Below are 13,339 nucleotides of genomic sequence, written 5' to 3' on the forward strand. Positions count from 1 at the left end.
CCTCTCTGGACAATTAATAGGATTCCTAAGACTTATGGGTGTTCCCTTACTTGTGTGTAAGAAATAAACTAGGAACTCTTTGTGAATTGTTATTTATTTCACATGCAAGGGCACGGGGCTAAAAGAGACCTCTACAATTTATTTGGGGTGTTCCCTGATTTCCGGCAGGAATGTGACTAAACCATTCCTTGACCGGTGTATTAACTCAATACTGAAAGAAATTACACAACTTCCACCTGCATTAATTCAGTTTTGGGTTTCGTAACCTTGGCCATTGGGAAATGTTCAATTCACTTAAGAATATACGCTTCCAACATATCATTATGTTTATCATTAGCTTTATCAAGGCAAACACAAGTTGAATGCAAGGTATTAGCCTAGAGAGCTTAGACCTTATGAATCTTCAAATCCTGTAGATAATGCCTAGCACAGAACATTATTACAGATAACAGATGCCAAATAAATGCTTACTGAATTGAGCTGAATAGCAAGGGAAACGTTGTCTGGTTATCAAAGTGCATTATCGATTTGGGCCTTCCTTACTGTGTCTTACTTTCTCATTTCCAGAAATCAACACTTAGGTTCCATTAAAAAAATTATGTGAAACAAGAAAAATGCTGACTTTTCTAAGTTTATTCATTTATTCATTCAACAAATATTTGATGAACACCATGTGCTAGGCACTGTCCCAGGTTCTGAATATTTTAAATGCATGCTACCATGTTGTAAACAGTAGTGTGTAATAATAAGAACCCCACTGATTCTGTGTAAACTAACTAAAAGTTCCTGATGTGAGAGTTTAATGAGCTGTTGCTTACAGAGTTTGATATGAACCCTTCATTGAATGTAGTCATATTCTCTAATACCGCTAATCATATCATGTCAAATCTCTTATTGGTAATCATTAGGTAACCTGCATCTCCCCATCCAGAACCTTAAAGGTATGGAGTTGATAGTGAGGTAAGGAAGATGTGGCTACTGGAAAGAATGAACAGACTAGGAATTCAGAAACTGGGCTGTGAAGTGGTGTCACCTCTCTAAGGCACTTAATTCTGCAGAATCAGTTTCCCCTATCTGTAAAATAAAGTGAATTGGCAAAGTGGTAAAGCCTCTTTTAAGTCTGATTATTTTATAATCTTAAATTAAGATCTCATTAATTCTATATCCTCAGAAGACGATAACTCCACACTATGAGTTTTGGCTCAGTTCTTATTAGTGATGCAGACTCTTCCCTTTCCTCCTGTGTTGCGACATCAAACAGACAATACATATGCCAACTAAAAATTGTTTCTTGCCTTCTGGTTCTATAAGAATGAAGTCAGTAGCCACTGCAGCCGCTAAACTTCCCCACACCCTGAAAGGAGTTCAGGGTGGAGATCAGGAATGAGGCCCTCCGTGCTCCAGGAAAAACTGGCACAACAGGTCTTCAGTTAGGTATTTTCAGGAGAATTTATGAACCCAATTTCTTGCATCTTCTCACATCTACCAAAGCACTAAAATCATTAACAGAGACACCTGCTCCTCATGACCAGCACCAACCTTCTTGTGACCAGCAGCAACTTTCTGCCAAAATGTGTGCTTAAGGGCACATACGTCCCCTTCACCAAAGTCACATATATACTGACCTCCGCACCTCCTCAGAGCAGCTGCTCAGAGCTGCCTGAAAGCCTGTATCCCCGGCTACAGTCCTCGTTCTGCCCCAAATAAAACTTAACTCACACCTCTCTCGCTGTACATTTTTTCCGTTGACACATACATACGTATATAAATATACATATGTATATTTTAAGGTGGTCCCCAAGAACACCCTTTACAGGTGATCCAACCCTCCTGCGTTTTGCCCAAAGTACTCGATGATTTAGCTACAGCATGAACTTCGGCGTCCTTTGCAGATTTTCTTTTCAGACAGTAAAGAGATTGAAAAAGGATGGGGAGAGGCGGCTGACTGGTGCATATGTGGTCACTGCCAAAACTTAATTCTTATTTTTCAAAATAAAAGGTTTCAGACTTCAAGGAGGAGTTCACTTTGTTGTGGCTGAATTTTAGACAGTTCCTCGGGCTAACGGTGGATATGGAGAAAGGCAGCAAACCACGGGAAGAGAGGTCTAGTTTAAGTCCTGAGCTGGGCGGGGGTGGGGGGAGATAACGGAGACTTTTACAATTTAGGTAAAGAGAGTACTGCAACGAAAAAAGAGCTAGCCCCGAGGGTGGCCTTGAGGTGTAGGCCACCTGCCTAGCCCCGGGACTCCAGGTGATTTCAGATGCCGGAACCACGGGAGGCCCAGGTTCTTGCTGTGGGTAGGACTGGATGAATCGTAAAGTGGGTCTGTTTCTGTTTTAATGGCTTTCGGATATATTCTGCAAGTAGTAACCTACCCAGGTCATGTGACTCACCCCCCCAAAAAAAAACCCAAAACCCCAAACCCACAAACTGACAAATCTACAATGTTGAGATATTTACACTTGTTAGAAAAAGTTGTACTCAAACCTTTTTATCCAATGTATTTCATTCGAAGCCAAAGATGGGAACTGTCACAGCATCCACCTGACGGAGTTTGACACCTCGCTCCCCGTCACGTAGGGTCGGGGCTGCAGCTCAGCCTGGAGCTCCAGCACCTCCCGGATTCTCCCAGGGCGCGCGCCCGGGGCCGGGGGGCCGGGGCAGGGAGGGCGTGGAGCTGGTTCCCCTGGAGCGCCCAGTCAGCAGCGAGGCCCGGCGGTGGCGCTAGTGACGTAGGCCGCGCTTCCCTCCGCCCCACTGCGGGCCGAGGCTCAGCCCCGTCAGCCTCGCGAGCTCGCGCGCGCGCGAAGCAGGAGGAGGAGGGCTTTGGGGCCGGCCGGCTGTCGAAGGGCGACGGGTCGCGGGAAGAGGGAGAATGAGCATGCGCAGCAGCTCCGGGGAGGGCGGGGGAGGTGGGGACCCGTGCGCGCGCGCACGATCGGCCCGGGGCGGCCGCGGGTGGAGGGGGCGGTTCCTCGAGTGTCGGCGGCAGGAGGGTTGGCAGGCTGGCGGCAGGTGCTGCCGCGGCCAGTGCCGCCGCCGCCGCCGCCGCCGCCTCCGCCTCCGCCTCCTCCGAGTCCCGGGTCTGCTCGTCCTCTCGCGGTGATGAGCTGAGCCCCGTCGGGGGCTGCACCTGCTGGCTGCCCATCACCCCGGACCTCCCGGCGTGACCTCGGCCTCCTCGCGTGCCCGGCCCCCGCGGCTCCGAGCTGCCCCTGAGAGGGAGCGGCAGCGGCCTCCTCCGACCCGAGTTATCGCTCGGGGGCCGAGCGGGGAGAGCGCCCGGCCCCCTCCCCTCCCCAGTCCGCCGTCCTCGATGTCTCCCCGGCGAGGAGGGGGCTGCCTGGGAGACGCGCTGAGCGGCCCCCCCCGGAGGCCCGGCGGCGGCAGCAACAGCGACCAGCCCGGCGACCCGAAGCCTCCCCCGGCGGCGGCGGCCTGGAGGAGCCGCGCACCCGCCGCCGCCCCCGGAGCCTCGCAGCCGCCGCCGCCGCCCGGCGCCGGAGGAGAGGGCGGCGGGCGCCCCCCAGGGAAGATGAAGGCGGAGGGGGGCGACCACTCCATGATCAACCTGTCGGTGCAGCAGGTCCTGAGCCTCTGGGCCCACGGGACGGTGCTGAGGAACCTTACGGGTAATTGATGCGCCCGGGGTGGGGACCGGGATGCGGTGCCGCCCCTTGCCTCCCTTCTCCCTCCCTGGGAGGGGAAGCGCTTCTCGCCGCCCCACCCCCGAGCGCGCCCCGCTCGGGAGCTCGCGGTCTCAAGTCCTGGCGAAGAAGGTGTTAATTGGATCCGCTCCGCTCCTGTTCTGGGGGCGCCGACGCCAGTCCCCCGAGACCCCGGCTCCAGAAGCGCTGGGGGAGAATCCACGACCCCCGCCTCTCCTCCCTTCCTGCAAGGGGAGGGCCGGCGACCGCCCTGCCTCTGTAGTACGCGTGGAATAGCTTTAGCGCTGAGACTTGAGTACAGTTAGCCTTTATTTATCTCCCCACCTCCATACACACACACAGGCACACGCACACGCGCGCGCGCGCTTCTTGCTCTTTAGGTCTTTTTCTAGTTTAGCTCTTTTTCTTTCTTGCAAATCTCAAATCGAATGCAGAACTTAAATTCCCTGCTCACAATGATCAGTTTGCTTCAACTGTTAATTTTTGTTTTTGTTTTTTTGCGATATAAATGACTCATTAAGTAGATTATATTAGGTCACGGGCTGGGTCAAGGTCTAGTGAATTCTAAGCACTTTTTGCTTTAACCGTATATCTCCTCCCTCTCCTATTTCCTTTTGTCTGTCTGACTCCCTCTGGCCTCAAGCTGCTGTTTCTGTGACATTTGATAATTTTGTGTATTTCCCTTCATACGTCAAGGCTATCAGGAGGGAATTGGACTTAATATATTATAGTAATTAACATCAATTTCTAGTTGTAAAAGTGATCACTAATACTCATAAACTTTAAAAATCAAATTTATAGGTCTGGTTTGTGGAGAAACTTCTGGCTTGGTTAATGCAGAAATGCTTGTATTATACCCTGACTTTAAAAAATACTCGCTAAAGATTAGTGTTTACAAGAAAGTAATTTCAGTTGCAGTTTGATGACTCCTCAGTGCGTGCTTCTCAGGGAAAAATCTTAAAAACATACTCAGGATTTAATTTTTGGAAATGTATAAGACAGCTAATTTTGATAGAGCATTAGTATTTCAGAATGCATTATGTTAAACTGGTTAAGACTATGGAGAGTATTTTACAAATATAACCTGTCTTGATAGGATACAAGATATTATAAAATCTAGCATTACATGGAATTCAGATATTCATAGAGAAAAATTGGGATTATTTACCACAAAGTTGAGTTTAAAGACGCTGTGTGCCTTGAATGTGGAAACTGCTATATAAAATTAACATGGTGGGGGGCTTCCCTGGTGGCGCAGTGGTTGAGAGTCCGCCTGCCGATGCAGGGGACAAAGGTTCGTGCCCCGGTCCGGGAAGATCCCACATGCCGCGGAGCGGCTGGGTCCGTGAGCCATGGCCGCTGAGCCTGCGCGTCCGGAGCCTGTGCTCCACAACGGGAGAGTCTACAACAGTGAGAGGCCCACGTACCGCAAAGTAAATAAATAAATAAATAAATAAAATTAACGTGGATTCTGGATTGGATTTTAGTGCCCTCAGTTTTAATCTGTGGTTATTTAACTTGGAGCACACTGACCTTACATGCTGGTTGCAGGTCAGGAACATGTTTTTAGTTCTGAAAACCTACACTGACATAAGAACCATTTCATAATTCAATTGAATTTTGAGATAGACCGCTTTATTTTACTTATGGCGTTCCTTGTGTTTATCCACTGTTAGTATTTCAAATGTTGTATGAATTATGTTTATTGGAGTAAAATGAAAAATAAGGATTTAAGAATATGTATTTGTATATTTTAATGACTGGCTTAGCTCATCGGTGGGTATTTAGAGAAAATTAGCTTTGGGAACCATAGAGTAAATGTAAATTTAACTTACCTCTCGGAGAGATTTAACAATATTTTAAAATATTTACTTTAACATTCTGAATCATTACAGTGGCTTCCAGTTCCCATAGGTCAACCGTTAGGCTAACAATAGTAGTTTCAACCCAGGCTTAGTTCTAATCATCTCCTAACATAGTCTTAGTAATCAGCTGTTGCTCATTGGACTTGCCATTTTATAGAGGATATGGGATACGCTGACCATCCAAAGCCAGGACTGAGAGGGGACTGAGGAGCATGGGAACCTCTTCTAGGAAATTTAAATAGAGTCTGAGTACGCAAAATTCTGTAAAAATGGAGAAAATAGATTAGAAATGGGCTTCACCAGCAGGTGAATGTACAAAGTTAGGAACCCCATCACTGCTAAAAAGTAGACTCCATAAGTGGTAACATTCTGATGTGGTTCATCATGACCTTCTCCATGCTGGTGACCTTCGCGATCCCAGATGCAGCTTGATCATTAGTTAAGTGATGCCTCCTACAGTGCCATTTATTTTTTTTCGGCTTCATAATAAAGATGTAAGTTAAAATTGTTTATTTTTTTAACATCTTTATTGGAGTATAACTGCTTTACAATGTTGTGTTAGTTTCTGCTGTATAACACAGTGGATCAGCTTTATGTATACATATATTCTCATATCCCCTCCCTCTTGCATCTACAGTGCCATTTAGAACTTAGTCTATTAAAAACAAACACACAACTTCTAAAACAAGATAACTCCTATTTATTAAATGCCTGCTATGTATCAGGCAATTTACAGATATTATTTCTAATCTTCAGAGTAACTCTCCAAAGCAGATTTACAAACAAGCTCAGAGAGGTAAAGTTGGCCCACATCAAATAGCTTGAAATGGCTGAGCTAGGCTTGAAACCCATCTCTGCCTACAGAATTACTCTTTCCCCCTTTCCAAGCTGCTTTAGCTACTTCTTCTCTGTTCTCTATAAACAGAATGAATTAAGTGCTTCATCTTGTTCCTTCTGCTCCTTATACATGCTTTTGTTGTTATATTTTGCAATTACATTATAATTTTTATTTGTCTCTTCTAGACTGTGAGCTTTTTGAGGGTGGGGTCATTGTTGTAATCATGGAATTCTGGAATCCTAGCGTATTGTATCTGGCACGTAGTATATGCTCAATGCATGTTTATTGAATTGAGCTTTTAAAACAATACTTAACAGTTGCATGATTAAAACATTCTAGTTGCCTTATTTTCAGCTACATCTGTTTGAGTGAATATACTTTTTTTTTCTTACATCTTTATTGGAGTATAATTGCTTTACAATGGTGTGTTAGTTTCTGCTTTATAACAAAGTGAATCAGTTACACATATACATATGTTCCCATATCTCTTCCCTCTTGCGTCTCCCTCCCTCCCACCCTCCCTATCCCACCCCTCCAGGCGGTCACAAAGCACCGAGCTGATCTCCCGGTGCTATGCGGCTGCTTCCCACTAGCTATCTACCTTACGTTTGGTAGTGTATATATGTACATGCCTCTCTCTCGCTTTGTCACAGCTTACCCTTCCCCCTCCCCATATCATCAAGTCCGTTCTCTAGTAGGTCTGTGTCTTTATTCCTGTCTTACCCCTAGGTTCTTCATGTTTTTTTTTTCTTAAATTCCATATATATGTGTTAGCATATGGTATTTGTCTTTCTCTTTCTGACTTACTTCACTCTGTATGACAGACTCTAGGTCCATCCACCTCACTACAGATAACTCAGTTTCGTTTCTTTTTATGGCTGAGTAATATTCCATTGTATATATGTGCCACATCTTCTTTATCCATTCATCCGATGATGGACACTTAGGTTGCTTCCATCTCCGGGCTATTGTAAATAGAGCTGCAATGAACATTGTGGTACATGACTCTTTTTGAATTATGGTTTTCTCAGGGTATACGCCCAGTAGTGAGATTGCTGGGTCGTATGGTAGTTCTATTTGTAGTTTTTTAAGGAACCTCCATACTGTTCTCCATAGTGGCTGTACCGATTCACATTCCCACCAACAGTGCAAGAGTGTTCCCTTTTCTCCACACCCTCTCCAGCATTTATTGTTTCTAGATTTTTTGATGATGGCCATTCTGACTGGTGTGAGGTGATATCTCATTGTAGTTTTGATTTGCATTTCTGTAATGATTAATGATGTTGAGCGTTCTTTCATGTGTTTGTTGGCAGTCTGTATATCTTCTTCGGAGAAATGTCTATTTAGATCTTCTCCCCATTTTTGGATTGGGTTGTTTGTTGTTTTGTTATTGAGCTGCATGAGCTGCTTGTAAATTTTAGAGATTAATCCTTTGGCAGTTGCTTCACTTGCAAATATTTTCTCCCATTCTGAGGGTTGTCTTTTGGTGTGTTTATGGTTTCCTTTGCTGTGCAAAAGCTTTGAAGTTTCATTAGGTCCCATTTGTTTATTTTTGTTTTTATTTCCATTTCTCTAGGAGGTGGATCAAAAAGGATCTTGCTGTGACTTATGTCATAGAGTGTTCTGCCTATGTTTTCCTCTAAGAGTTTGATAGTTTCTGGCCCTACATTTAGGTCTTTAATCCATTTTGAGCTTATTTTTGTGGATGGTGTTAGGGAGTGATCTAATCTCATACTTTTACATGTACCTGTCCAGTTTTCCCAGCACCACTTACTGAAGAGGCTGTCCTTTCTCCACTGTACATTTCTGCCTCCTTTATCAAACATAAGGTGATCATATGTGCGTGGGTTTATCTCTGGGCTTTCTATCCTGTTCCATTGATCTATATTTCTGTTTTTGTGCCAGTACCATACTGTCTTGATTACTGTAGCTTTGTAGTATAGTCTGAAGTCAGGGAGCCTGATTCCTCCAGCTCCGTTTTCCGTTCTCAAGATTGCTTTGGCTATTCGGGGTCTTTTGTGTTTCCATACAAATTGTGAACATTTTTGTTCTAGTTCTGTGAAAAACGCCAATGGTAGTTTGATAGGGATTGCATTGAATCTGAAGATTGCTTTGGGTAGTAGAGTCATTTTCACAATGTTGATTCTTCCAATCCAAGAACATGGTATATCTCTCCATTTATTTGTATCATCTTTAATTTCTTTCATCAGTGTCTTATAATTTTCTGCATACAGGTCTTTTGTCTCCTTAGGTAGGTTTATTCCTAGATATTTTATTCTTTTTGTTGCAGTGGTAAATGGGAGTGTTTTCTTGATTTCACTTTCAGATTTTTCATCATTAGTGTATAGGAATGCCTGAGATTTCTGTGCATTAATTTTGTATCCTGCTACTTTACCAAATTCATTGATTAGCTCTAGTAGTTTTCTGGTAGCATCTTTAGGATTCTCTACGTATAGTATCATGTCATCTGCAAACAGTGACAGCTTTACTTCTTTTCCGATTCGGATTCCTTTTATTTCCTTTTCTTCTCTGATTGCTGTGGCTAAAACTTCCAAAACTATGTTGAATAAGAGTGGTGAGAGTGGGCAACCTTGTCTTGTTCCTGATCTTAGTGGAAATGCTTTCAGTTTTTCACCATTGGGGATGATGTTGGCTGTGGGTTTGTCATATATGGCCTTTATTATGTTTAGGAAAGTTCCCTCTATGCCTACTTTCTGCAGGGCTTTTATCATAAATGGGTGTTGAATTTTGTTGAAAACTTTCTCTGCATCTATTGAGATGACCATATGGTTTTTCTCCTTCAATTTGTTAATGGGGTGTATCATGTTGATTGATTTGCGTATATTGAAGAATCCTTGCATTCCTGGAATAAACCCCACTTGATCATGGTGTATGATCCTTTTAATGTGCTGTTGGATTCTGTTTGCTAGTATTTTGTTGAGGATTTTTGCATCTATGTTCATCAGTGATATTGGCCTGTAGTTTTCTTTCTTTGTGACATCCTTGTCTGGTTTTGGAGTCAGGGTGATGGTGACCTCGTAGAATGAATTTGGGAGTGTTCCTCCCTCTGCTATATTTTGGAAGAGTTTGAGAAGGATAGGTGTTAGCTCTTCCCTAAATGTTTGATAGAATTCGGCTGTGAAGCCATCTGGTCCTGGGCTTTTGTTTGTTGGAAGATTTTTAATCACAGTTTCAATTTCAGTGCTTGTGATTGGTCTGTTCATATTTTCTATTTCTTCCTGATTCAGTCTTGGCAGGTTGTGCATTTCTAAGAATTTGTCCATTTCTTCCAGGTTGTCCATTTTATTGGCATAGAGTTGCTTGTAGTAATCTCTCATGATCTTTTGTATTTCTGCAGTGTCAGTTGTTACTTCTCCTTTTTCATTTCTAATTCTAGTGATTTGAGTCTTCTCCCTTTTTTTCTTGATGAGTCTGGCTAATGGTTTATCAATTTTGTTTATCTTCTCAAAGAACCAGCTTTTAGTTTTATTGATCTTTGCTATCGTTTCCTTCATTTCTTTTTCATTTATTTCTGATCTGATCTTTATGATTTCTTTCCTTCTGCTAACTTTGGGCTTTTTTTGTTCTTCTTTCTCTAATTGCTTTAGGTGCAAGGTTAGGTTGTTTATTCGAGATGTTTCCTGTTTCTTAAGGTAGGATTGTATTGGTATCAACTTCCCTCTTAGAACTGCTTTTGCTGCATCCCATCGGTTTTGCGTTGTCGTGTCTCCATTGTCATTTGTTTCTAGGTATTTTTTGAATTCCTCTTTGATTTCTTCAGTGATCGCTTCGTTATTAAGTAGTGTATTGTTTAGCCTCCATGTGTTTGTATTTTTTACAGATCTTTTCCTGTAATTGATATCTAGTCTCATAGCGTTGTGGTCAGAAAAAATACCTGATACAATTTCAATTTTCTTAAATTTACCAAGGCTTGATTTGTGACCCAAGATATGATCTATCCTGGAGAATGTTCCATGAGCACTTGAGAAAAATGTGTATTCTGTTGTTTTTGGATGGAATGTCCTATAAATATCAATGAAGTCCATCTTGTTTAATGCATCATTTAAAGCTTGTGTTTCCTTATTTATTTTCATTATGGATGATCTGTCCATTGGTGAAAGTGGGGTGTTCAAGTCCCCTACTATGAATGTGTTACTGTCGATTTCCCCTTTTATGGCTGTTAGTATTTGCCTTATGTATTGAGGTGCTCCTGTGTTCGGTGCATAAATACTTAACAATTGTTATATCTTCTTCTTGGATTGATCCCTTGATCATTATGTAGTGGCCTTCTTTGTCTCTTCTAATAGTCTTTATTATAAAGTCTATTTTGTCTGATATGAGAATTGCTACTCCAGCTTTCTTTTGGTTTCCATTTGCATGGAATATCTTTTTCCATCCCCTCACTTTCAGTCTGTATGTGTCCCTAGGTCTGAAGTGGGTCTCTTGTAGACAGCATATATATGGGTCTTGTTTTTGTGTCCATTCAGCCAGTCTGTGTCTTTTGGTGGGAGTATTTAATCCATTTACATTTAAGGTAATTATTGATATGTATGTTCCTATTCCCATTTACTTAATTGTTTTGGGTTTGTTATTGTAGGTCTTTTCCTTCTCTTGTGTTTCTTGCCTAGAGAAGATCCTATAGCATTTGTTGTAAAGCTGGTTTGGTGGTGCTGAACTCTCTCAGCTTTTGCTTGTCTGTAAAGGTTTTAATTTCTCCATCAAATCTGAATGAGATCCTTGCTGGGTAGAGTAATCTTGGTTGTAGGTTTTTCTCCTTCCTCACTTTAAATATGTCCTGCCAGTCCCTTCTGGCTTGCAGAGTTTCTGCTGAAAGATCAGCTGTTAACCTTATGGGGATTCCCTTGTGTGTTATTTGTTGTTTTTCCCTTGCTGATTTTAATATGTTTTCTTTGTATTTAATTTTTGACAGTTTGATTAATATGTGTCTTGGCGTGTTTCTCCTTGGATTTATCCTGTATGGGACTCTCTGTGCTTCCTGGACTTGATTAACTATTTCCTTTCCCATATTAAGGAAGTTTTCAACTATAATCTGTTCAAATATTTTCTCAGTCCCTTTCTTTTTCTCTTCTTCTTCTGGAACCCCTATAATTTGAATGTTGTTCTGTTTCATGTTGTCCCAGAGGTCTCTGAGACTGTCCTCAGTTCTTTTCATTCTTTTTTCTTTATTCTGCTCTGCAGTAGTTATTTCCACTGTTTTATCTTCCAGGTCACTTATCCGTTCTTCTGCCTCAGTTATTCTGCTAGTGATCCCTTCTAGAGTATTTTTAATTTCATTTATTGTGTTGTTCATTGTTGCATCTTTAGTTCTTCTAGGTCCTTGTTAAATGTTTCTTGCATTTTGTCTATTCTATTTCCAAGATTTTGGATCATCTTCACTATCATTATTCTGAATTCTTTTTCAGGTAGACTGCCTATTTTCTCTTCATTTGTTAGGTCTGGTGCATTTTTATCCTGCTCCTTCATCTGCTGTGTGTTTTTCTGTCTTCTCATTTTGCTTATCTTACTGTGTTTGGGGTCTCCTTTTTGCAGGCTGCAGGTTTGTAGTTCCCGTTGTTTTTGGTGTCTGTCCCCAGTGGCTAAAGTTGGTTCAGTGGGTTATGTAGGCTTCCTGGTGGAGGGGACTAGTGCCTGTGTTCTTCTGGTGGATGAGGCTGGATCTTGTCTTTCTGGTGGGCAGGTCCACGTCTGGTGGTGTGTTTTGGGGTGTCTGTTGACTTACTATGATTTTAGGCAGACTCTCTGCTAATAGGTGGCATTGTGTTCCTGTCTTGCTAGTTGTTTGGCATAGGGTGTCCAGCACTGTAGCTTGCTGGTTGTTGAGTGAAGCTGGGTGCTGGTGTTGACATGGAGATCTGTGGGAGATTTTCACCGTTTGATATTATGTGGAGCTAGGAGGTCTCTTGTGGACCAGTGTCCTGAAGTTGGCTCTCCCACCTCAGAGGCACAGCTCTGACTCCTGCCTGTAGCACCAAGAGCCTTTCATCTGCATGGCTCAGCATAAAAGGGAGAAAAAGTAGAAAGAAAGAAAGAAAGAAAGAAAGAGAAAGAAAGAAAGAAAGAAAGAAGGAAGGAAGGAAGGGGAAAGAGGATAAAATAAAATAAAGTAAGATAAAATAAAATAAAGTTATTAAAATAAAAAAATAATTATTAAGAAGAAAAAAAAGTTTTTTAAGAAAAAAAAACGGATGGATAGAACCCTAGTACAAATGGTAAAAGCAAAGCTATACAGACAAAATCTCACACAGAAGCATACACATACACACTCACAAAAAGAGGAAAAGGGTAAAAAATAATAAATCTTGCTCTCAAAGTCCACCACCTCAATTTGGGATGATTCTTTGTCTATTCATGTATTCCGCAGATGCAGGTACATCAAGTTGATTGTGGAGCTTTAATCCGCTGCTCCTGAGGCTGCTGGGAGAGATTTCCCTTTCTCTTTGTTCGCACAGCTCCAGGGGTTCAGCTTTGGATTTGGCCCCGCCTCTGCGTGTAGGTCGCTGGAGGGCGTTTGTTTTTTGCTCAGACAGGACGGGGTTAAAGGAGCCGCTGAGTGGGGGGGCTCTGGCTCACTCAGGACGGGGGGAGGGAGGGGTACGGAATCGGGGCGGGCCTGCGGCGGCAGAGGCCAGCGTGACGTTGCATCAGCCTGAGGCGCGCCGTGCGTTCTCCCCGGGAAGTTGTCCCTGGATCCCGGGACCCTGGCAGTGGCGGGCTGCACAGGCTCCCCGGAAGGGAGGTGTGGAGAGTGACCTGTGCTCGCACACAGGCTTCTTGGTGGCGGCAGCAGCAGCCTTAGCGTCTCATTCCCATCTCTGGGGTCCGCGCTGTTAGCCGCGACTCGCGCCTGTCTCTGGAGCTCCTTTAAGCAGCGCTCTCAATCCCCTCTCCTCGCGCACCAGGAAACAAAGAGGGAATAAAAAGTCTCTAGAGTGAATATGCTTTTAAC

The 13,339-nt window shown here is 43.3% G+C and overlaps 2 protein-coding genes across 5 annotated transcripts in view; one reads left to right on the top strand and one right to left on the bottom strand.

The window, feature by feature from the left end:
- NEDD9 (neural precursor cell expressed, developmentally down-regulated 9) overlaps nucleotides 1-2,615 on the bottom strand; it is a 290,772-nt gene extending 288,157 nt beyond the window's left edge. For all 4 annotated transcript variants that reach the window (XM_029243112.1, XM_029243109.1, XM_029243110.1 and 1 more), the window contains exon 1: nucleotides 2,489-2,615. The gene's annotated coding sequence lies outside the window, so the exon portion shown is untranslated. The remainder of the gene's footprint in view (nucleotides 1-2,488) is intronic.
- Nucleotides 2,616-3,175: 560 nt separating this feature from the next.
- TMEM170B (transmembrane protein 170B) overlaps nucleotides 3,176-13,339 on the top strand; it is a 35,919-nt gene continuing 25,755 nt past the window's right edge. Inside the window, exon 1 of the mRNA XM_029244232.1 lies at nucleotides 3,176-3,633. Within this exon, the coding sequence (XP_029100065.1) occupies nucleotides 3,318-3,633 (316 nt within the window). The 5' untranslated portion in view covers nucleotides 3,176-3,317. The remainder of the gene's footprint in view (nucleotides 3,634-13,339) is intronic.

This window comes from Monodon monoceros, unplaced genomic scaffold, assembly GCF_005190385.1.
Source record: "Monodon monoceros isolate NGI ecotype Baffin Bay Population unplaced genomic scaffold, NGI_Narwhal_1 Super_Scaffold_3, whole genome shotgun sequence".
In the NCBI taxonomy this organism is placed as follows: domain Eukaryota; kingdom Metazoa; phylum Chordata; class Mammalia; order Artiodactyla; family Monodontidae; genus Monodon; species Monodon monoceros.